The 24,529-nt window shown below is 40.5% G+C and overlaps 4 protein-coding genes across 15 annotated transcripts in view; 2 read left to right on the top strand and 2 right to left on the bottom strand.

The window, feature by feature from the left end:
• exd (PBX homeobox extradenticle) overlaps window positions 1-4,490 on the bottom strand; it is a 58,526-nt gene extending 54,036 nt beyond the window's left edge. For all 6 annotated transcript variants that reach the window (XR_012999747.1, XM_031985003.2, XM_076372320.1 and 3 more), the window contains exons 1-3: window positions 4,366-4,490; window positions 1,576-3,674; window positions 521-594 (exon numbers count right to left, since the gene is read on the bottom strand). Coding sequence is in view for 5 of the 6 variants with exons in the window: in XM_031985003.2 (XP_031840863.1) it covers window positions 521-594; window positions 1,576-1,808 (307 nt within the window). In the remaining variant the exon portion in view is untranslated. The remainder of the gene's footprint in view (window positions 1-520; window positions 595-1,575; window positions 3,675-4,365) is intronic.
• Window positions 3,841-5,421, top strand: LOC116430608 (uncharacterized). The gene has a single exon (XM_031985016.2). It carries the CDS (start codon window positions 4,321-4,323, stop codon window positions 5,233-5,235), a length of 915 nt encoding a protein of 304 aa, XP_031840876.1. The 5' UTR covers window positions 3,841-4,320; the 3' UTR covers window positions 5,236-5,421.
• A 388-nt stretch (window positions 5,422-5,809) lies between these two features.
• On the top strand, window positions 5,810-7,307 carry Surf6 (Surfeit locus protein 6). Its single transcript, XM_031985006.2, has 4 exons — window positions 5,810-5,954; window positions 6,028-6,081; window positions 6,156-6,658; window positions 6,744-7,307. Exons 1-4 carry the CDS (start codon window positions 5,837-5,839, stop codon window positions 6,963-6,965), a joined length of 897 nt encoding a protein of 298 aa, XP_031840866.1. The 5' UTR covers window positions 5,810-5,836; the 3' UTR covers window positions 6,966-7,307.
• The window catches only part of LOC116430606 (uncharacterized), a 38,095-nt gene continuing 20,802 nt past the window's right edge, over window positions 7,237-24,529 (bottom strand). For 5 of the 7 annotated variants that reach the window (XM_031985014.2, XM_076372324.1, XM_076372325.1 and 2 more), the window contains 6 exons: window positions 12,563-12,968; window positions 10,669-10,765; window positions 9,949-10,134; window positions 8,878-8,895; window positions 8,003-8,171; window positions 7,237-7,737 (listed from right to left, as the gene is read on the bottom strand). In XM_031985014.2, the coding sequence (XP_031840874.2) occupies window positions 8,026-8,171; window positions 8,878-8,895; window positions 9,949-10,134; window positions 10,669-10,765; window positions 12,563-12,670 (555 nt within the window). In that variant the 5' untranslated portion in view covers window positions 12,671-12,968 and the 3' untranslated portion in view covers window positions 7,237-7,737; window positions 8,003-8,025. The remainder of the gene's footprint in view (window positions 7,738-8,002; window positions 8,172-8,877; window positions 8,896-9,948; window positions 10,135-10,668; window positions 10,766-12,562; window positions 12,969-24,529) is intronic. The other 2 variants (XM_076372328.1, XM_076372329.1) reach the window with 2 other exon arrangements.

Raw genomic sequence — 24,529 nt, 5'->3', positions numbered from 1 at the left:
TTCTAGGAATTTCTCGGATTGTTTAGAACGACTCCGCGGGCCAGCGGCGACCGGCGCACGCGAGTTTACGAGGTGATCGTCCGTATACTTTTATGGAGTGTTTCCCTCCTCTTATCTCGTCGGCGGCTGTTTAATCGGTAGCCGTTTATCGTGACTTTTCGGCGACGATGACTAGGCGATACCAACGGTTCGCGGATCACTGTTCGAACAACAAATTTAAAAGCCGGGGTAATAATTTTCGGCCAACCTGATCTCCGGCGAAATTTTATCTCGCCGTTTTATCGATTCGTTATCTCGTGCTCGTGCGCTTAAAAAAAATTCGTTCGCGCGAGCAGCTGCGAGATAAACTGCGGATTTTCAGCGGACCGACGTATCTTAATTTATGGGACGCGCGGCCGTGGCACGCACCGGTAAATATTGAAGTACAATTTGTGACGCACGGTCACATGAGCACCGGGTGCTGCCGCCGCCGCCTCCACCTCGAATACCGGCGGATTAAACGAATGAGAGGCGGACTCACCTGTTTTCTCCTTAATCTCGCAGAGGACCGAGAACAGGGCCGGCTTCATTCGATGGCAGTTCAGGGTGTGTTTCCTGGGAAAAGAGAAAATCGTGTGAGAAATCGTCAGAGATGAATTTTCCGTCTGAGAGAATCTCGCGGCCGGGCGAAACGCACACGGTGTATCCAAAAATAACGTTAATCGCATTCGCGCGTAAGACGCGTCGACGTTTTGGCAAACGTTGAACGATCATGGACCAATAACGCGAAGATAAACGCGGCCTTATCGCCGTGCTTCGCTCGCGCGCTTGTGTACAACCCACGTTACAGCTTGTCATTACCAATACACGTACGCGTCCTGCTCCCGTCATTGAACAGTTTAACCGACGATATAAAATATTAAAAAAGGCCTCGTAAAAATAATGTCCGCCTCCCGCCCATCCACCCCACCCTGGTAACAAAGTCGTGCCGACCGATACTCGAAGGCGATCAACGTAACCCGTTTCTGTCACGGCTTCTCCTGCACACCCACGACTTAACAACGTATTTAACAAACGTAACGCCGTGAAAAAGCTCGAACAGCCCCTGCGAAAATACTGGCAGCAAAATCATCGCCTGGGGAAGTTTACCGAGCAACATAAAACCGAAAACACGCGTAGTAATTTCCAACGTTAAGGGTACGTTGCTATTAACCCCGGAACAGTGTATAGTTTGCGACCGAGTAATTTATCCACGCGTGTAAACATGTATTTTCGAGGCTTTTTTCGAGAAACAATTTTTAACAGAGGAAAAATGATTCGTATCTCGGAGACACGGATGGCTTTTAATATGTTAGAATCGATCAGTTGGAGAAACTTTCCCCTTAATCCTCTTAAAGTTAACGCTGGAATTACCCAAGTGACAAGAGTACTGTTCCATAATTATCAATGAAACTATGCGACAAAGTATCCTTTGATAACCTGTTTTTAGGTAACATTGGAAAGCATCTGTATCGGTCATTTGGTCATTCCGAGCAGTTCCCGGTTGTTATAGCGTTAAAAAAAATGGCGGTCGATCGGATCTGGAATAGGATCTACCTTGCTTGCGCCTCGTCTAGGCTCTGATCGGTGATATTCATGATCTGCTGAAGAATCTCTCCGATATCCTGTTTTCTGGACTCGCCGGCCGGATCCGGACCATGGGTCGCCGTTCCATCTGTGGGCCCCATGTTTCCGTATCCGCCGGTATTTTGGGCCCCCTGGCCCTGATTGCCTCCCATCAGACCAACACCTGATCCACCGTGTTGCAGCATCCTGCCAGTTTCATCCATCAACCGTAGACTACAGCGCTGAATGTGTTATCCGCTGGCTCTTTTTCCCTCGTCTCTCTCTCTATTTCTGTCCCCCCTCTTCTTCTTTCTCTTTTTCCTATCTTCCTTCTTGCTTTCTTTACCCCTTCTATTTTCTCTATCCTTTTACTATTTTCTGCGTTGTCGTCGAGGCAACAACGGTTTCGTTTACACAGTAGACAACACTCGCGGACTATTGGTCTATATCGTATACCAGGTATCGCGGAAAAAACACGACCATACAAACAACCGTCCCGCTCTTTCACTTGAAAACGACGACTCCCGTGTATGTATGCCTTCGAGGAAAATACGTTGCATACACGTGCTCTCTCTCTGTCTCTCTCTTTCTCTCTCACTCACTCGTGCGACACTTCATATATGGAAGCCCCGGGCAGCAGCAGGCATGCACTTGTAAAAATATAATCTCTCGTAAATAATGGGTATCGAATAAACGCTTGGAAACGATCCACGAACCGCAGGAACGATTTACGAAACGCGCGGCACGATCGAATCGCTTTGGAGGTTATGCCGCCGTGGCCTTTGTCTCTTACGTATCTCGTTTGGCGTTTTAACTCGCTCTTCGCTTCTCTTTCCTGATCTCGTTCTCTCTCTTTCTCTTTCTGTTCCTCTATATCTACCTCTCTTTCTATCTCTCGTTCGTTCTGTCTCTCTTTCTCTGTCTCTGCTCGCTCGCTCGCTCGCTCGCTGGTTCGCTGGTTCGCTGGTTCGCTCGCTTGTTCGTTCTTTATCTCTGTCTCCCGCTACCTCTCTCGATGCCCTTCGTATCCTTTTTATTTCTATTACCGCCGCTTCTTCGTATCTTTTCTTAACTTGGCTCAGGAACGTTCCAGGTTACGCACCGTGATAATCGGTTTCTCTCCGGGGTTTTGGTATACACTCTAAGAGAATGATGAAAATGGTGCAGCAGCTTCGGGCAGCTTGAAACTTGACGGATTGTCGGGTTTTACGTATACGCGGTTGAGTCGACGGTCGCGGCGTCGCGGCCGGCCCGCATGCACACTCCTTTCACTTGGTCTTTCGGACGCTCAGCAAGGATACTTGGTCGAAGCTGAGGAAAATCGGCGTTCTTCGAGCCATCCGCGCACGGACGACGTCACACACCAACTCTCCCTCCGCCTTAGAAGGCAACGCGCGGACCGACCGTTTCTGTCGCTCTTTTCACTCTTCTCGGCCGCGAGCGACTGCTACGCTCCTGATGCACGCGCGTGTACGTGCGTTCGTGTGCGAACCGTCCTTCCTCAGTGTGCGTGCGTGCGTGCGCTAATCGGCGGCCATAACAGCCGCCGTCGACCAATCAGAATCTTCGGTACATTTCCGTCTTTTTCCGACCAATCGGTTCCCCTCGCTCTCTCTCACACGTGTATTGTCCGCGTGCGCATCCACTTTATTTACGACGCGACCTCGTCGCTTTTCGTAGTTCGCGTCTTCCTTAACCTGTATCGCGGACCTTTCAAATTTCTATAAATTGCAATAGCAATGCTTCGGAACCATTATTCGAAAATACCATCTGTAAACCTGATGGGACTCTTCTGAAAATATCTTTTGAATAAATTGTCTTTTACCTCGTATTACGACAGGCGCAAACTCCGCCCATTTCTCCGACTTCTTTTTTTTCCATCGCCGTTACCATTTAATTGTATGAGTTTACGTTGCGTCTGTGCAAGGTATTGCGTAAAAAAATGGTCAAAACCGAACAGTTAATTGTAATATTGCCTTACTGACCACTGTGCAAGTAAAACAAGGAGACTTTGTGCTCAAGAAATGTAAATTATGGCGGAGTTAATGCGCAAGTCCGTTCTGCAAATATGGCTGCGCGTTCGGCCATTTCTATAAGGCGGGAAAATATGAATGATCAACTGTTATTTTCAATTACCATTCTAATTAATTATTTTGATATTTGAAACTAAACGTTTAAATTCGCTACAAAGTGTATTCGTCATTTTAACTATATTTTTGTCCGTTTATTTAAAATACGTGATAATTAATTTTACAAGGAAAATGACGTTATATCGTAAAAACAAAGTACACTCAACACGTAGAAAATTCTATTCCAAAATAATTTCTGGTGTTGTATAGATCATTGTTCAACTGTTTTTTTTAACAATGTTACGTTTTACTTTCTTAAATTAAGATGACAGTTGAGTGACATCTACGTTATATTTTGTCTTTGGCGTCAGTTCTAGCCTCACTGACACGACACAAGTTGTGGAGCATTTGGTTTTATAAATTTTACAAGTAATGCGGACTGATTACATAGGTATATTGAAAAACCATACATTATTTTATTACTATTAACGTGTAAAAATAGTATGTGGTTAAATGTGGTTCATAAAGTCCAGTAATTAAATTGAAATACATCACATTTGAAACAATATAACCAACAAACGCATTGAATTCATTATCAACAAATATTGTGAAAACGGTCCAAAAATATTTTTAATATATCTAAGACAGTGAAATAGTTTATAGAAGTATGGATCATGAAAAATTTTATGATAAAAAACACGATGGTTCATACCTTGTACATTTTCCAAACAAAGGATTAACCACAGATGAAGTTAAAAATATATTTTCTTCTTATGGTACAGTTGTGTCTGTAGACCAGCATGGTGACACTTTTGGACTATGTTTTGTACGATATAAAAATTTACAAGACACTATGCGTTGTCTTAACAGTCTTAAAAATCATCAATTAATTAAAATTTTACCACACAAAAAGAAAATTAAGAATAAATCTACTACTAAAAATCATAAACCTGTGCAAGAAAGAAGTGAAGACTCCTCTGCTTTTTCATCTATTAATAAATTTCTAAAACAGAACCATTTAAAGAACAAAGACATTAACAGAACAGATAATAAAGATTATCATTATAATGTTTCACCTAGGTCAAGAAGAAATAGTGATGGCAATAGTTCTACTAAGACAATTTCATCGTTGAGACAACTGCTAAAGTCAAAACAATCGGAAAGATCAACATCAAGCACCCCAATTTCTGTAGAATGTCTTGATAACAGCTCAAGTACAATAGAAGATTATTTTAATGAAAATGAAATTCCATCTTTGATTTGTAATAATCAAAGGTTTACAAACCATAAATATGCTCAAAAGACTCCACACATTATTCCAGCTCAAGAAGTTATTATAGCTAATGTTCATCCTGAATTGGGATCACCTGAGATATTATCCTTTTTTGATGAATATAAGCCAATAGCGACATCTCAGATATTCCACATACCTAACATTGGACTAAGGTATTGCCACATATATTTTGAATCAGCTGAACAAGCAGCTGTAGTTGAAAAAAAATTTGATAAATATTTGTGGAATGGGAAGACCCTTATTGTATTAAGATTACATGTATTAGCTGAACAAGCACTTTTAATGTAAATGAATCTTCATTATGTGTAATATTTGTAATGTTAATTTAGAGCTTTTCAGTGTTATAAGAATTTGTAAATAACGCACATTCAAGAATTGCATTGTACACTTTCTTAAAGACTTTATAAGACGTAACAAAATATAAATGCAAGAAGTACAATAAATCCCTTTTTAAAAATAAATGTGTATTTCCTGAATAAGCCTAAATCAATTTAATTAAATCCAATTTAATGCAATAGCTATTATTAGTATAATTAATTGTAATTTAATTTTCTAAGACTTAAATGTATAATGCTTTTAACTAATATATTTTGTTAGTAGATGGCGTTACAGATATTTTTATCATATTCATAATTATATATAAAGAATAATATGTAAATTAAAGGTGCTAAAAGCAATATTGTTAATGTTTAAGTTGAATCACAATATAATATAATTTTGTAATAATTAAAAAGATTTCAAATCTCTGTTGTTTATGAGTTTGCGCAGTAGAATATAATTTCTAACCTATAATACATACTTTTTAGTTTCGGAAAGTTAGAAACGTGTCGCTGTTTTGTGTAAATCCATTTTATTTAGTTCACTGTGCTACACGTGTTTTTTGAGAAATATGCAGTTAAAAATGTCAAAACCATTTGACGTGACTCTTGTCAAACGACTACTACAACAAGAAAATCAATTTATCACGAATATATTTTCAAAAACACCGTTACCTGTATCGAAACTAGGTAAAAACATAAAAAAGTAGACTGTAAAAATGTTTATGATGTTTGCATCTGTGATAGAAGATTTGTTTATCAGTTTCAGATGAAAACAGTGAATTAGTAACACATAATACAGATGTTAAGTCAAAAGGTAGGTCTTTCAAAATATTTATACAATACATATATTCTTTGTTATTCCAATTTTTATTGTATTTTACATTAAAGCTAAAGTTTTCCCAAATTCTGTTGGGAAAGCAAAGAGAGCAAATACATTTGAAGAACTACATGCTAAACTTCAAGGATTGAAAAATGTGAAAAGGTTAGGCTACAAAGATAAACAATTAAAGAAAAATTTAAAAAATAAAATGAAGAAAATTTCTAAGAGAGAAGAACGTGTAATGCAAAGGAAATTAGTGAAGACAGAACAGAATGCAATTGGAGGATCTAAAATTAAAAATGAAGATGGTGAAGTACCAAAAATACCAAGACCAAAACCAATTTTCAATTCAGAAGGCAAAATGGTGTTTAGCAAGTTTGACTTTTCTGAAATTGGAACTAAAAAGAAGCCACCCAAAAATGTGAAGGATCCAAAGAAAATTTTACTTCAACTGAAACAGAAAAAGGAGAAATTGAAGGAATTAGAACAGTCGGGTGAAGCAGAAAAAGCACAAGAATTAAAAGAGAAACATGCATGGAATTCTGTATTAGCAAAAGCTAGTGGAGAAAAGGTGAATAAAGAAATATGTATAAGTCTGTATTATTTAATGTTTTATATTGGTGTATGTAAAATCCAATAATGTCTTGCTTTTATAGGTGAAAGATGATCCTGAGTTACTTAAACGAACAATAAACAGAATGGAACACAAAAAGAAACATAGTGCAAAGAAATGGGAATCAAGGATGGAAAGTGTTCAGAAAAAGATTCGAGAAAGACAGGAGAAACGGCAAGAAAATATTATGAAAAGAAAAAAGGAAAAGAAAATAAATAAACTGAAAAAAGCCGCTAAAAAGGGACGAGCGACACCTGGCTTTTAGGAAATTAGAAAGTCATTATGTAATTTACTCAATTTTTTGTGTTATAGCCTTGAAAGTTGTATGTGTGGGAAAAGTACGAATGAATACATAGTTTACCCGAATGAAAGTTATGTAATGCAGAAGAACTTCATGAATGAACATTAAATTATAAGGATTAATAAAGTTCAATTACATAAAGATAAATACTACTACATTAGTCTATACTTTATATGTATATGATGACAACTTCATTTATAAACTGGAGAGTAAACTTGAATATGCAATACTGTTTATAATGCTTTATTATTTATACACTTTGATTTTTTTATTGTACATGATGTTAATAAATTAGTATTTACATTAGTAGTGTTCACGTATATTATCCCCTTAAGCAACTTTCCTCATGTAAAAAGCGGAATGGCTGTAGCGTGCTATACAAGTATACCGGTAAAAAATTTAGTTTCCCGTAGCTTCTGTTACGTACGTGAGACTCGTTCATAGAGTTCTATAGTTTTCTTTTAAACGTGTGTATTTTTTGAAACTGGTTCACGTTATGGCACTTTTCGCGGTACAAGTTCGCGGTCTTGAAATCGAACAAGACACGTTGATTCGTTCTTTATTTTAGTAGATGATTGGTAAGTCGAGGACTAGTGCTTCGATGTAGCCGCCCTCTTCAACGTGCTGCTAGGTATCTCCGAGAACAGAAGACACGGAATTAGCGTGTGTCAAAGCCGTCCATAATGGGCTGTGATCTACAGGCAATGGTACCGCCGATTTCGATGGTCGAGGAGACCTGAAAAATAAGAAAAATAATGATTAGAAAAGGGTGTCCTTTTTACATAAAATTATTGATTTCTGATAGAACGTGATCCGGGGTCGGCAATGTAGGAACTGTTCAGAGCATATGTCAACATAGAAATTTCTGTCGGTAATAATAGACCAGCAGAAGGAAAACTAGTTTCTTACAGTGTGTATACATACTTCTGTTGGATCATTCAAAAATGTTTGCGACTACAGATAAAGAGGATTTACAATAAAGAGGTGTGCAAAGATTCAACCTGGGCGGTACCAAAGCTGGATGCTAATCTGGACTGCTAAGTTCTAGTGCAGTACTCTGTTCAGGATCCGATCTCTCCTCGACCACCGTATCCAATTCCAGGGATGGGAATGTCCGAGATTCTCGATCGCTTCTTAACGATACCGCTCTCGTTGGACGATCAATTCCCACTGTTACATACAAATTAAATTGTAATGGTCCGTGAAATATAACTTAACGCTCTATATTGTGTTAATGAGAATTCGAATCATCAAGCAAACCCGCGAGTAGAAGCGCGAGAATGTTACTAGCAAAAATACTAATTGAACTCCAACATGTATAAAGAACGTATACGTATAATATTCGAAGGTGTTAATCCAATATAATGGTTTAAACATAGTTTAATGCAGAATGTACTCAAGTATACATTGCCAGGCTTGCAGAGCAAATTTCATTTAAATTCAGCTACATGCGGATTACGATATTAATTATTTACTTTATTCATGCTTTTGCATCGAGAGCCGTTTCAAGAGCTGCGACGAAGCTGCACGTATGTAAATTTGGTATAAACACGATTAGCAGCGTCTGCCCTTAGCTCCGACGAATTAATTGGAATACAGGAAAAAACGCATTTCGATGCAGATTAGTGCATGGCGAGCACTGATCGCTCTACAAGTCATTTCTACGGTTCGCTAATCTTTCTTCCTGATGCTGTTCAAATGCGCGTACCTTTCAGCTTTTGGCGGAACTTCAATTAAACTCTACATTGAGTATGCAACAGTAGCAGCGGTGACAGAATGATTGTGCAATAAGAAAAAATGAACCGCGCCGGTTCCGAGAAAACTCTATCGCCTCTAGAGACGAAATCAAGCAACAAATCGTGTTAAAAACTTTTACCTAAATCCTCTTTAGACGCTGCGCTTGACGGGATAATAAAATAATGGGTATGCATTTTAGTTCAGACACCTTCAGAACAGCGGATTTATGAATTGCACGCTATCGGAATCCGTTTTACGATTTATACGTGTAAACATTATCTACAATTTCCTTTCTCCCCCATTTCTGTTCGAGTGTAACCCTCGTTAATCAAACTCACAACCGACTACAAAACACCGCAATTTTATTTATCGGCGAACATCACGAGAACGGCACCATCGTGTCGACGGTCATTTAAAGATCGTTATATCTAAACTGTCACACGGAACATGAGATATGAAGCGCGGAAAACACAGATAATCAAAATTTACTACAAACCGATAAAAGTTCCAGCGCCTCCGTCGTTTGTTTTCCAAACGCTTCGAGTGAAGATTAAACAGTTCTATCGAATGATATCTTAACCCGTGTATGAACACACGAATTACGTCCGAATTTAAAGTACTCCGGAATCGGTGCATGAACCGGGATATTCAGGCCGACATCCAATCCAGTTTAATGCCTCTTCTGCTCCCTTTACACGTGTATATCGCGGCTTGTGCTTCCGCGTATCCGTGTACGCGCGTACAGATGAACACGTACTACACGTATATATTCCATTTACGAAACTGTATGACCGCGCCTATGAATTTGTACGTATTCGAGCGCACGAAGATGCACGTATTCAGTGTATCACGGTAGAAAGGAGAGACCACGGTTGCGGTTGTTAATGAGGGCGGGGGTACTCAAATATAAATGTCCCGCGACCCCTTTCCGTTCTCGTTTCAGAATCTCTCCACAGGGAAGCCTTTCCCTCCAAGATGCTCATATTTTCATTACGATTTTAAACTCGCCACGTCTCAGGTAAACCGACTGCCTCTTTCGGAATGAGAATACGCGCGCTTTTCGAAGTTTGTAGGACAGGCACGCGCGAAATCTGATCCGGAAAGTTTCTTTCCCGGAACTCGCGTAAAAGTTAATTTATTTAGTCACGGTCGGGGACTTCATTCAATGTTTATTAATCGCCGGGAGACGACGTTACTCTTTGAAACTCACCCAAGCGATGGACAGGACTGAAACGAACGAGGCTCAGTGCGCCGTGATCCAGATCACAGTTCCTCCTTCTGGCTCGTTCCCTCGCGAGCTTTGCCCGCCTCCTTAGACAACAGATCACCATTAACGCCAATAATGGAAATCCCAGAATGCACGACACTATCGGGATAATGATACTCTCCGGGGTTACTGGAAAACAAAGTACAATCTCTGTGCCTTCCTGTCACGTGAAATTAGTTTCCCGGTGATCTGGTTGTAATTATCGAACGCGCGAAGTTCGTTGAATACCGCGAAATACCAACCCTCTTATCTCGGATTAAATTTCACCGATCCGGAATGTCTGCATTGTACGAATAATATAACGTACCTGCAGCTACCCGCTTCCTCGATTCTCTACGTTGCATCGATCATGGTGGTGCCCGGAAATATGTGCTGACACCGCAGCGAAGTTTTGTTACGAATCGTACGAGTTATCTCGCTTTTAAATATTGACTTCATTATGGGCTTTATTGCAGCATTAACAGTAATATATTAATGTCGAATGTAATTTAATTGACGTATTTCTTGAAGCTTTATTTGAAACGAATGTATAGGATATCTCAAAAATATATTACCACAGTGTGATTCTATATTTTCCATTTGATGGGAAAGAATGTGAACAAGTGCTCGCGAAATTCATCCTGAACTTGAAGAAAAAGTTTGACGTTTTGTTCGCGATCTTACCTGTTGGATACACCAAAATCGTTGGTCTCTTCGACTGCGGTATAGTCGGCATCGTGGGTCGACCCGCTCTTATCTCGACCGACATTTTTCCCTTGATCTGAAACAAAATCGTTTTATGGTGTAACTGGCTCTCGCGTCCGCGGCGAATCGTAATTAAAAAAATCGCAACAGAAAAATCCCGCGGTGCAGTTTCGCGCAATACCCGAGCTTCAATTTGAAAAGTCACTTCGTTGTTCTACTTCCCGGCACCTTTGTTTCCGTTCCCATTTCGCGAAAAACTATTCGACGCCGCAACTGTTCGTTATCCGGCGGGATTCAGTCCTCACGGAAGAGAGGTCGAAGCCGCCGCCAGCGTTTCCCAGTTTTCTAATTTTCCTCTCCTCCTCACGTCCTTCTTCAGCCTAATACCGTAGGCGACAGAAAACGGCCACAAACAGCATCGTCGAACCCCAATCTCCTCCTTTGAACATTTTTCACGCCAGTAATTACCCGTTTCACAGGTTCCCTAGTTTAATAACGAGCGAGTATCCCGGCTACGAACTACGCGGTTTCGTTCTATTAATGCGAAAGTTTCGGCAACGAAATTCGACGCTGCGGAAAGTTCTCAGACTGTTTCTGAATTGTTGCTTTGAACGTCAGTCATTAGCCGATCGCGAGCCTCTGTGGATTTATTGGTAATAATTTATATTTCATATAAATCTTAATTAATTATTATTTAATTTTAGTTCATATAAATAGTTTGTGAAATATGTATGTTCGCACAAAAATTCGAAGTTTGGTTATTAGTTGAATAGACAAGCAATATATTTAACATCTTTATTTTCTATGAATCACCTATGACTTGTAAAACTTTTGTATTAGGAATTTGCAAGTCTTATGCACTTCTGGAAAGTAAATATTACTTACGTAGTAATCTCCAAAAGTACTTTGAAAGTCGTAAAATGGCAGTACCTAGTCTTGAAAAGGACATTTCTCTTTTATTGTCCATAAGAAGCTCGATGTTTTGTCCGTAAAGTAGATCTTAGATTTCCGAACATTGAAGAAATTTAGTACTTCAAACGATCAGTTTAAATTTGCCGCATAAACTCGAATGATTACAATTTCAACCACTTGTAGGTGGGGGAGCTCGCTTAGGGTTAATTCTGTCAAGTAGGTTAGTCTATGGACGTTGGCGGTTAAAAGTGAAAGACGGTCTTGCGTTTAATCAGTGAAAAGTGAAAGTATAACAATATTTAAACATATTTAAACGAATATCTTGTGAACGAATATATTATTGATCCTGTGAAGCATTAATTCAAGTACAATTAACCAGGTAAAGACGATATCTCTTGTTATTAGTAACGAGTCCACGAACAGACCTGGTCAAACAAGAACGAATGTACTCTTGCGCTCATAATGAAAAGCTTCATTGATTTTGAATAATATTCGAATTCGGGAAAGCTCGCGAATTCATTGTACTTATAGAAATTCAAACGTCTCTAGACATTCAAATGTTTCAAGTATACAAACGTGTTCGAATAAGTTTCCAAGCCACGAGGGCGGCGCGAAAATTTTAACGCCTTCAAAGATTGAGTACCGAAAGCTAGGTGGCGCGAAAATTCAAACTGCTAAAACGTGCATATCGTACAATGCTTCAACTTGACACATTTCTCCACGAATAAAATGTGTATAGAACTTTCTCTAACTTCTCGCTATGCATATACATAAACTTCCAGGATTATTCATATAAATTTGCAATGGCAGTTGACCTTGAAAATTATTCCTCATCTACTTTTCCTCTGCGTTATTTTTAATATTTTATTGGGATACACTTCCATCAATTTTAACGCAAAATTCTTTACATTACGGTAGTGTTAGATAAAGCTGCACGAAAAATGTGTATAAGTAAATGTACCACTAGTCGAGAACTTCTAGTAACTTTTCTGTCGGCGGAGGAGGCTTGAAATAAAATGTCCTTTGTTCGACGAGAGCAGGCAAAAAATCTTGCAATAGTGAAGCACATAGCTCAATATTGACACGCTGAGAATTGACCTTTCACCTGCTCGAGACGAAAGCGCTATTTGCCCCGGTCCTTTGTCTTCGCGACCCTCCTTCCGCCGATGGGCGCCGTCACTTTTCTTCTCGCTCCGTTCTCCACCCCCTGCGCTAGGGAAAGCAATAACGTTAGACGTAGTCCTGGTGCCGTGAATATCGGGAACAAGCGGAGAACGGTCGACTCCTTATTCGCAGCTCCCAGAATATGCTCATTCCCAAATTCTTTTCGATGGAGGGCTCAACCCCTTGCACTCGAAAGTTCTTCACTAGAAATATTTAACAATCTTTTAAAAGGGAAATCACATAGAAATTAAAGAACAAAGGTATTTTATTGAATTAGTTCATATATTGATGCGTTATACAAAGTTTAATATTAAATTAAACTTCATCATTTTGCTATATCGAACTAAGTAGCGACTATAAGTCCTCTATCGAGAGCGAAGGATTAATTTCCTCTGAGAATAAGGAATTAGTCTAAATTTCCAGTTACTTGGGTTTTTGAAGAGTCGTGTTCAAGTTTCTGAAAGTTGGCATCCATTCTTATCTCCTTCATTATCGCATAAATATTTGAGAACAAATCAAATCAAATCGTTAGACAATTCGAGCAGCATCAACTTGTTTAATCACCGCGTAGCGTTTTTACAATTTTGTTGCAATCGAAATATTTCCTGCTAAATACAGTCTACCGGGACTCCCTAAGCAACGGGATTCGACTCGTTAGCCCTCGAAACGGCCCCACAGGAGAACGTCCCGTTCCTTCGTCGATATATCTATATATCTTGCTTCTTTTTAACCCTCATCCGCTTCTCATCCTATCAGTTCGTCGAACGCAGCCTGTATAAATCGTTCTACATGCGCGTCCTTGCTCGAAAAAAGCTCGGTCGAGTACGTGTCCCCTGAGAGTCTCAACCTCGGGTGTAGGGACACCGTTATCATCCCTTGAAACCAACGGCTTCGAGAAACAGCAAACAGTCTTCTGTATTCCAAGCGAATCTCTGTTTCTCCCTTCTTCTTCCTCTCTTCTCGCCAGACAACCGCTTCCACCATCGAACGCCGGAAAGATAGAAATAGCTCGACCCGTTTCCTGATCAAGCCACCCGCGACCACGCGTCCATTTTCTAAAGAGATCTCCGCCATTTTAGCTAGTGGGTCTTTTCTCCCCTTTCTCATTAAACCGGATGATAGCAGAGTCGTTCTTAGGTTACAGTGATTAATACCAATTTTTGGATGCATTAAAATGTTAATATTACAAAACTTAATTGCTTCTTTATCTATGTAGTTTCGCAAACTTGATCTACTTTTCATTTTGTGGAGTTAATTACTTTGGCGAAGGTACGGTTCAACTGAGGAATGAGATCGGAGAACGTCACGTTCGATCATGATGGAAGCTTCGTCCGCTTCGAGGGTTTCTTCGAATGTAGAGGTCTTGGACTCCGTCCAAAGTCCTTCTGGTCTTGACTTAATTTTTTTTATCCTTTCCGGGAGTTTCGGAACACCATAAAAACTCAGGAACCGTTCTCAACACGATTCCTGGCCGGGCGACGCCTTTTCCGTGTAAAGTAGGTCGTCCAATTTTCAACGGGATGCTAGCGTTGTATTAACCCTCGGGGGCAGACATATTTGACGAGCTCGTGGGCGGTGATACACAGAATAATTCGAGTTCTTACTTGGGAATTTTTCTGCATGAAGAGATTTCAACATAGGTTCCGGTTTATTCAATAAAGTTTTGGTAGTTTGGCATTAGTCTTTTTGTTAAATAATTCTGGTGTTGCTTTTTTTTTGTATGTTTGTTGCTTTGCAACGTAATTCCTGTGCTACGGTGAAAAGGTCCAGTTCAAAAACAAATTGGAAAGAGTAAATTGAACCGTTCTGTATAATCAGTTAAAAATTCGGGTAACTGGATCCCTTTTGACTGCGGGTTGCTGAAACTTTGTGTTTATATCGTTTTCCCGTCGAGCGAACCGTGTAACTTTGCATCAATTGGGCTATGTAGGTTACTGAGAACCAAATTTGATACATGTCACGCTCGAATTCCCTCGCCTAACTTGAAGTTCGAGGAACTTCCGATTATTTGACGATTCGGGGCGAACGGAATGAGGTTGGAATATACTTGTACGCGAATAACTGATGAGTTCTTGTAGATAAATATGTCATAAGTTCGTCAAAAGTTTGCTAAATTTAAATTCGGTGGCAAACTACAAAATAAAGTTGGCACTGCGCGTGTCAGAGTTAATAAGTTGACTTATTAAATTTTTAAACTTTCAAACCTTTGAACTTTAAAGCTTTGAAACTTTGATACTTCTAAACTTTAAGCTTCCAAGTTTCCAAACATTCAAATCTTCAAATCTTCAGACTTCCAAACTTCTACATTTTCTAATTTTGATAACGTCTTCTACGATGGCTCTTCGATACACCTGGTATCGAATGCGCTGTTCGTGAACCTCCGAATTTCGCCGACTCGAGTCGATCCCTTGCGGCTCCCGAGTTAACAAGTGTGTCCCTCTGGATCTGCGGATGCGTTTCTGCCAGGTTACCAAAGCCGCGTTCCGGTTTAGAACTCACGCAACAACCTGGAAACGTTCGTAACACGAGGCCGCTGGCGAACTACCAAAATCGTATGCGCGCACGTGTGTACCGGTACAGGGAAGTGTTGTTCCGATTCCCTGCGAACCGTGTGCTTACAGCCTGCGCTGAAACAATTACGATACGATTCTCGTTGTCCACGGGCGAAATCTAAATAGAAACCGGCCTCGATTAGGCTCGTGTATGGTTTAGACCAACGAAAACATTCGACAAAGAGCGCGTTGGTGCATGTTTTTCTTCGGGATCTATTTTCAGTGGTGATCTTTTGCCTACTGCGTTCCATTAACCTTAGTTAATTTGAAAAAGGTCGAGCTCCGAGATCGAGAAACTTTATTTATTATTATTTCTAAAGGTTCCCTTTTTCTAAAAGTAATATTTTTCCCCAATTTATTATTTGTTGTTAATGCCTGAATATATAAGGCACGAAACTTTTAAACATATATCGTATTATGGTAGATCAGAGAAGCTTTCTGTTTGAGCTACTTTTTATTACAGTGATATTCACGTGAATAATTTCCGCGCAAAGCAGTAGCCAAGCTTTTCAGAAATGACGCTATTATGCAACTTCTGAAACCGTGCCGCGTTACTACGATTGAAATTCACCTCGCGTCCCTCGCATGTCTTCTTCCCGTCAGAGTTTAATCGTTCCGTTAAATCGGACGAACGCGGAACTTTGTCTTTGACCTTTAGGCAAGTACTGGGGGCGGAGGGTTGGCACTCGTTAGGTTCATGTAAGTTCGCGATTTCACGCGGTAGGCTGGTTGAAAAGGCAGCGATCGATGTTTCAGATAGAACACCTTTTAATCGTCCTTCGCGCGTCCTTCTGGCCGGGGGCCGTAATTTCAACCCTTTCTCTCGTGGTCGTTTCGACCGCGTCGCGATTTGTTACGGTCGCGCGCAATTTCGCCTCGGCAACGCAGCGGCTCGAAACTTTGTCTATAAAAGGCTGCCTTTATTTTGTCCCTTTTGCCTCGGGTGGTGTTCCAAATTCCAAAGAAAGGCGGCAAAAAAATTCCAGCAGTAAACGCAGCAAGGAAGAACAAATAGAAGCTGCGATAGCGACTCTTCTTACGGGTAATTGGCATTTTAAAACAGTCTTCGCTTTCGTTCGAAGCTACAAATCGGCGGAAGTTTCGGTTGGAGCAGCTCGCCAGTTTGTATTTAATTAACTCGGTATCTCGATAATTAGTTCGGGAACAAGAATAACCTCTAATTCCGACGACCCTTTTCTCTGCGCGAAGATAAAAGTTTTTTACATTTCGTGTTAAAATGGGGAGCTCCTTTTAACTTCCGTTCGCAGCGAATGCACTGGAATTACGATTGTTCCCTCCAGATTATTCTCACCAGAAGATATCCCACGAAAATCAAATTCACTGAGAGCGTTAACGAATTTCGAGTAGCCTGACTTTCGCGCGCTCGAATTTTCTCACGATGGAATGACTAAACGACACCGAAATTAATTACCGGTCCTGAGCGTTGATCGAGTAGATCTATTACCTTAAAGGGAACTGTTGGTCGGAAGATTAATCGACCAGTTTGCCGCGAACAGGGTTTACCGAATAACGAGGGGATTATCGAAGGTCAGACTGAAATCACTTTAATCTGTTTCGGTTAGGATCCCAGTGGAAAAGTCGATCAAATCGCGTCGCGTTGCTTCTCGACAGCGTCGACTGCCATTTAACCTTTTGCACTCGAGAGGTGACTCTCAGTCACCACTTGATTTGATACAGGAAAGCTATGAAGTTGAATATTTAGTATTTTAAATTAAACTTTGTATTGCTATGTGAAATATTTATATAAAATAGCTTTATTGCTTAATTTATCTGTGAATCATCGTTACATTAGTTTCAAACAATGTCGTCTATACCTTGTTGGAAAATTACACAAAGGAAACTGATGTCGAATCGAAATATTCTATAACATAAGTAATTAAATAATATTGTAATTCAAGAACTATGATATCAAACCATTAATAACTGATTCCAATGGCACTTGTCTTCGTTACGAAAGAACAAGCAATATTATACAAAACACAAAATATTCTCGTGGCGGTTAACGTGTTAATCGATGGCACTTGACTCCGGGTAGACGACCGTACGCCATTACGCTCGAAATTGAAGGAAAACATACGGTACTCTCGAAAATGACAAGAGACAATTTGCAGAATCCCGAAACGCGATAGGGATTGCTTAATCCAGGGCTCTTGAGGAAGAAACCCAGGACGCGATCGATATTCGCGTTGTTCATCACGCAGCGTCGTCTTCGTCGTCCTTGGTATTCTTTCCAGTAGCTCGTTAATTAGCTGTTTTATTAATCACGGAATATTTTTGGCTAATTAATTTACCTGTTCGCCCCGCAGTCATCCTACAGTCTACACACTGCAGCGAGTAGATTACAGAATTTTATGCTTTAATTTATTAGCCCTTAACGATTTTCGAGACGGATAAAATGGAAACTCGAAGAACTTGAATCTTACATTCGTCATTTTTAATCCTTTACACTAGAACGTTTTTCTTTTAGAAATATTCTATATTTTTTGGTGAGAAGTGTTCATTCTTTGAAAGTGACTAACAAGAAAGCATACGTTAATTGAGATTAAATTAATTCTATTTCAATATTTCACATACTGATGCAAAGGGTTAATCTTTCGGAATAATTGAAATAGAACTCTAACATTCCATCAATAGAAATTGAATTTCTCATAGGTTTAAAAATTGAATTTCAAACGATCGAGGCAAGATTTCTCGCGTTCCTTTTGAAAAATTGATTGTATATGATTAGAGATTCGTGCTGTTACGAGGCAGAGGCGTCGTAGGTCTCATTAACGTCACAATTGCCAATAGATCAGTCGAATCGACCAAAGTCGCGTGTCTCGAATCGTTATAGACAGTATTTACCCTGTAAATAGCGAGGTGCACAGGATTCCTGTAATAATCAGGCGCAGTGTTTGCTAACCGAAGGTCACGGGATCATGCCTTGTTTACCGCCTGTCAGATGCATCCGCGATTTCCTCCTTTGATCGAGCTTTACCACGAAAACGGGGTTAGGTGTCTGCAGATTGGCGTGGATATCGAGTGATCGTGATCGAGATAAACTTCTCTCGTCGCTCAGCCGCTAATGGCAGGCTTTCGCTGAGCAAACTGCGCCCGGGCACGATTGCGACGCTCGAATTCCTTGCGAGGACACTTCTGATTGTAAGTCGTTGAATAGGGAACGTGTGCCAACGCACGAATCGTTGCACTAGCGATTCATCGCCGAATTCTCCCTCGAGGTCGGTTGCGTATCAATTCCTCGTCTTTTAGCCTTGGAGTACTTTGATTTTCGATCCAGTGATCTTAAACTAATTTGGAAGTATTGGGTCGTCTCGTAAATCATGTTGTTTCTTATCTTGCTTCGTAAGATGTTTTTTAATGCCACTTCGGAAATGGCATTCAAATAATAATCGAAAGATGAGAAGGTCAAACACAAGGATAATTAATACGTTGACGATTAAAAAAAGCAAGTATTCATTTTTCATTAGAAGGTAGCATAGAAGAATGACACTGTTTATGGGATGATTTAATATATATTTATACAAGTGCTATGACTTGTTATCCGGTGTTCAATTATTTAGCAATTGTACAATGAATAGATAAATTTGGATTTTCCAGTTGGTTATTCTATAGATCATTAGATTCGATTGAGGTCAATGTTCGAATGAATTAATTAAGCATGAAATATATGGAGTATTCACTGATTACATCTGTTTAATTACGTAGTAATATAATAGTGAACGATTTCTAATTTTTAACTCGATCAACGATGTCCATAGTTCATCGGAGAATAGTCTCCAAGTAGAGAAAAATCAACTATGTTCCTCTGGGCGAGTTCAAAGGAGATCCTCCCCGATTCCCAATCGATATTCGCAATTTGCCGTTCTTTGGTAAGGGAAAGAAATGCTTGGATTATTCAAGGGACAAAGAATCTCAGTTGTTCCGTGAATCTCGCCTGCAAAGGCGAACCGGGGACGGTTCTGTTATTGAATTTGAACTGCGCGAGGCGAGTAAGGCGCAATGGAATTCCTTTGGCGTCGTACGTTCGACCAAGCAGAGATTTTCTTCCGAAGAGAAAGTCGGAAATCGAGTCGTCTTTCTTTCTTCGGTAATGTCTCGTGCAACACGGTCGCCGTATTGTCACTGAGCCTTCGGTGAACGGAATTATTTCGACTATTTTGATTTATTTGGGTATCGAGGTTGGGTTTATTAATCCTTTATATCGAGACGAGAAGATTCGATTTACAATTGACTAACCGTAGATCACTAAACTATATTCAATCACTAAACACCTGTAATCAGGTATGATAGCGATCTAGAATTACGATACAATATTAAGACCGAAGACAAATTGCTAATATTAGGTATCAACTTAGACTCAATTAAAAATTGCTACTATTAGCTACTAATATTTTACTTCCAAAATGAACATCCACAATAAACAGAATAAATAATAAAATAAACACGACGAGCAGAGTCGCTAGGAAAGCTGTAGACCGAGGGTTCAATCCTGATTCCACGATTGTTCATTCGAGTTATTGTTACAGCAAGCCTTCAACATCCAAAATATAATTAGCGCGGCTAATTAGTCTTCTCAGCTGTGAAGTCCACGACTGCAACTGCGAATTAGTTGCACGATGAACTTTCGCCGCATCTTAAGCGACAGACAGAGTCCACTTGTAATTTCTCGCGGCGCAGGAACTAAACTGTGATGCGCGAATTTGGACTGTTCGCGTTGGATCTTGTTCCGGATTCCAGTCGCAGCCCCTCCAATTTGCTTACCGCTGTTCCCAGCTACGGTCTGCTCATCCCTCGGGCTCCGTAATATCAACGTTAGACTCGTCTCTCCATTCTCGTTATCTCGTCGCAACTGCTACCGTTATCGCAACTGCTACACTGGCTCCCTCACCGTGATAATTAGTATACTTTCGTTCCATGACTCCTGTAAATGGCTCATAGCTCACTTTCCTCTCTGTTGCACCCTTCTTTGTTGTATTTACTGAATAATTAGTTCGTTCACCTTGTATTTTACATTAGCGTCGCTTTCGAGTAAGTCTCTAAATAATAAGATTCTGGAATTAGGCTTGAAACGACGCCGAACTTCCTGTAGAAGAGTTCTTGGCCATTGTTACCGTAGAATAATTAACGGTCACCGGGATTAATAATTGTACTAGGTACGTTACATGGGAGGAACGTTTGAATTTCATTCTCCTTGGTTGTTAGACAGCTGTGCCCATAATAACGAAGAAGTCTCGTGATACGCTCAACAGCTAGATCCTAAAGAGCGGTCTCGAAATTTGTAGCTCGACCGGTCGTACGTTTAATTACCGTGTCCACAACGTCGTACCCGGGTCGCCTAGTTTCCGAATGGCTTTCAGGAGTTTGTGGGGTCTAGATCCTGTAACGTGTCGTTCGGATTCTGGGCGATAAATCTGCCCTGAACACCCTGCTGCGTTATGCAGATGCGATCTACTCGGCGTACTTTGCGGAATGGGCGCAGATAAACAGCGTATCTCACGAGCAAGCAACGTAATTTTCGTAGACCTTCGTAAATCTTACGTTCATTAGACAGGCGCCGAAACCTTGCCATAACCATTAGACCGTTAATGGTTTTAATAGCCGTTCGCTTCGTCTGTCGACCGCCCTCTGCGCCCGTTTAGTTTGCTCTTTCACGTGAACGAGCTTCCATCAATTGTTCCCGTTAATTAGTTTAACCGGAAACCGCGTCGCGCGTCACGGGCTTTTCGCGTTCCACTTTTCGCGTCGCGTAAGCACCGGCTCGTTTTTGATTCATCGCAAACTTCGTTGCGTAAATGAACATTTTCCAAGCTTTACCGATCACAGGCCGCTTTGTCTTTGTAACAGGAACGAACATACGATCTAAAAATGTGTTTTCACAGTTATACGTAACGTTCATTATTTTGTTTTTAAATCTACGATTATTTCTTTCCTATGGATTAGGAATTGATCTACTATGTTTCAGTGTATTGTATCGTTGCGGCCGGGTGTACTCGCTCGCGACATTGTTAATGAACACTATATATTTAGAAATGTACAGCATGAACTATTTACAAGACAAGATTTTCGGGAACTCGTTACGACACGTCTGTTCTCGTGCACGTTTCACCGGAAACTCTATCTTGCCCTCCTTTGCTCAATCATCTCTTATTACCAACCACTTTAACTAAGCCATCTTCTAATTGTAATTGTATGGTATTATTACTTACTGGATCCAACGCCGCGGATATGGTGGAAAAATCATTTTATTATTTTTAACACTGTTATTGTTGCAATATTTACAATTAACACGTTATGTATTGTGCTAGATCACTCCTGTGAATTTGTTTCCGCTTGTTATCTCTGTTACTTCCGGTTCTTTAAGGCTTAATACTTGAATCGCGAGAATGACAGGAATATATTTATCTTGCATGTTTCATTAACGCGATCCGCAACGTTTGCAGTACCAATATCTTCACGAAGCCGTCATAAATGTTCCCTCGTTTTCGCGGATAAATAAATACTACACCCAATCATCGTTAATGACTCGGGTATGTCTACGATCGAAACGATTCATCCGTCGAGTGTCGATATCTTAAACAACGTTTCGCGACGGCCATTTCGAACGGTCAACAATCATTCCTACGGGAACGAAGCGCGTTGGAGGGTAAACAACGCGAATTTCGCGTTGCTCGACCGTGAAAGGCTATTAATTCCTTATAACTCGGAACCGCGCGCTCTCAACGCGGCCGAAATTAATGATCCAGCAACGTATCGGATCGCTCGGTTGGCGAATAAATTACCGGCTGTGGAAATTATAATCCCAGTTCGGGATCCGTTACGGCTGAGTTTACGATCGATCGAGCGCGCAATAAGTTTCGGGAAACGACGAATATCCGCCGACGCACGCAAACCAGCGCGGTGGCTCGACTCTTCGGTACACGGGCCATTCGCATTTGCATTTGAAAACCGGCGAGTAACTTGACGATAAATCCCTGGCTCTGGACGGCTATACATTTCTGCCGTTTCTTCGTAAATTTCTTATTACGCGGCGTCATATTGTTCCGAGATTAGTGGACCAGGCGTCTCGAGGCGGAAACCCCGTGTCCATTTTTCTCGGCCGGTACCCGCTGCAGCGGACACACTTTTCACGGCGAAACGTGATTGCAATGTTTAATGTTTCACTTATAAAAATGTTCGGATAGGATGGGGGTAGTTTTTTTTTTTAAATATTCATAGTTACTTCCTCTCTGTTAACCTTTTGCATTCGAAATTGTTTTACTAGAAATATTGAATTTTCTGCGATATATAGACGACATTCTTTAGAACTAATGGGAAAACATAAATTATAAAACAAATCTATTTTATGACCAAGATCTTCGCAAAACAAATAAAATCACATAAATTGTTCCTCGATTTTCGTTTGTATACCTGTCTGTAACATTTTTCTGTGACAAGTTTCCCTTCTAATCAAAAGTTCGAGGTGATCATTTTCATATTTGTGAATCTCTATATGGTAAGGACGAACAGCACGATTTCTTAAATCGAATGTTTAGTTTAAAGCATCGGCGCCCTAAATGCTCGAAATGTCCCCTGGAGCGTATTCATCTTCGTGAACCGCTGGCATAAATAAAATAATTCTCAGTTACGCTTTCATCGGTATTCCCCGCGATTTGCATGGAAAACTGCTAGCCGGCATTGTTCCCCCGGGCTCGAACGCAGCAGACTGTGATATTCTTTCCGTTCGTTTTACCCCGGCCGCTGGAATAAAGTCAGCACCACAGTGAAATATCGTTACGGGGGGGAATGCGCATGCCGGAAGTATTAAATTCCGGTTCGAGCCGGCTGAAATTAACTCTAACATCGCGGCTTAAGGTCTTTGAACCGTTCTCTAGACCGAATGCGTCCCTTTAATCTGCGACCCCCACTTCGAAGTATTTCCCCCTCAATCCTGAATATGAAGATTCGCCTGAAACAATGGCGGCTTATGGTCCAAAAAAGAAATTCGTTGTCTTCATACGAATTTGTTGAAATTTTTGTAGAAATTTATTAGTTTTATTGATATAAGTATATTACAATTCTCTGTGTATTGTATTATATACTGTGTAGGCTAGGAATGATAACAATCTTTCGTAAAAACCCGTGGCACTCAAACGGTTAAGATAAATCCAGGTGCATTCGTCCTGCGTTTGACGAGTACACACTTCATCTTCTGGTTTCGCTGTGAGTAGGAGAGATTTTTGAAACTAAATTTCATAGTTAACAGTTCAATCCCATTGCTGCACCCCATCACCACACATTCTCACGAGCCACCATTCAGATCAAGAGAACCGAAACCTCTCCCTCGGGATACTAGCTTCGGCTTTCCCGCAATATTTTATTCCCCACCGAATTCCTGGCGACCAGCGACTTCGCTCGCTTTCGTGAACCGTTCAGAAATCGAACCGAGATTCCGTTTGCTCGCGAACGAGCATCATCTGTTAACCTTTAACTGCCGAAATAAATTTCGCCGCGAAGTTCTTTTCCTACGAGGTAAAGTTCGGGAATTTTTTATGTTTATATCGGCGAGATTGGCCAGTTTTCATTTCCTTCAATGGATTTCTATAAAGTATGAAAATGCGTCCATTGAGATTCCGTGCTTCGACGATTAAAATTTTTGCGCAGAAAGGCGCAGAAGATAGCGGGGATGAGCGTTGAAGAGGTAATTGGTTCGAATAAGCTTAATGGACCAGTTTCCATCTCCGATTTTGCAATGCAGTTGATCTGGCTTCATGGAAGTGGATGCAGGTACTTTGGGGAAAATGAATTCAACTTAATCGAGGACTTGCCATTCACGAAAGATCCTGTGTGCTGCGGTTTCGTCCAGCGAGACGTATTGCACGCAGATGTGATCGAGTTCCACTGTGAAATAAAGGGAAATTGCATAACGTTATTGCCATTAAAATAGCATAGACATACACTAAGTGAATCACTTAACTGCGTTTGACGAGTATGCACGTCAACTTAAAGCTTGAAAACATACTAATTCTCTCAACGATGAATTCTTTATTCTTTTCAGAGAAACGTGTAATTCTTTTGTATTTGTCTTTGATTCTTTATTAAGATATGAAAGTGCGTTCAAGGAGCACACTTCATTTTTTGATTTTATTGCGTGCAAAACGAGAGATTTTTCAAACTGGAAAAAACAGGAAAAAACTACGTACACCGAACAGGTC

The sequence above is a fragment of the Nomia melanderi genome, chromosome 11, assembly GCF_051020985.1.
Source record: "Nomia melanderi isolate GNS246 chromosome 11, iyNomMela1, whole genome shotgun sequence".
Lineage (NCBI taxonomy): Eukaryota > Metazoa > Arthropoda > Insecta > Hymenoptera > Halictidae > Nomia > Nomia melanderi.
Note: the sequence above shows the minus strand (reverse complement) of the source record. Positions and strands in the feature narration are given on the sequence as shown.

Bases quoted from the DNA above. Each gene is read 5' to 3' on its own strand.
- LOC116430608 (XM_031985016.2), top strand. From the start codon at position 4,321: ATGGATCATGAAAAATTTTATGATAAAAAACACGATGGTTCATACCTT.
- Surf6 (XM_031985006.2), top strand. From the start codon at position 5,837: ATGCAGTTAAAAATGTCAAAACCATTTGACGTGACTCTTGTCAAACGA. The intron at 5,955-6,027 runs GTAAAAACATAA...TTTGTTTATCAG, and splicing joins GTTACCTGTATCGAAACTAG to TTTCAGATGAAAACAGTGAA. The intron at 6,082-6,155 runs GTAGGTCTTTCA...TTTACATTAAAG, and splicing joins TACAGATGTTAAGTCAAAAG to CTAAAGTTTTCCCAAATTCT.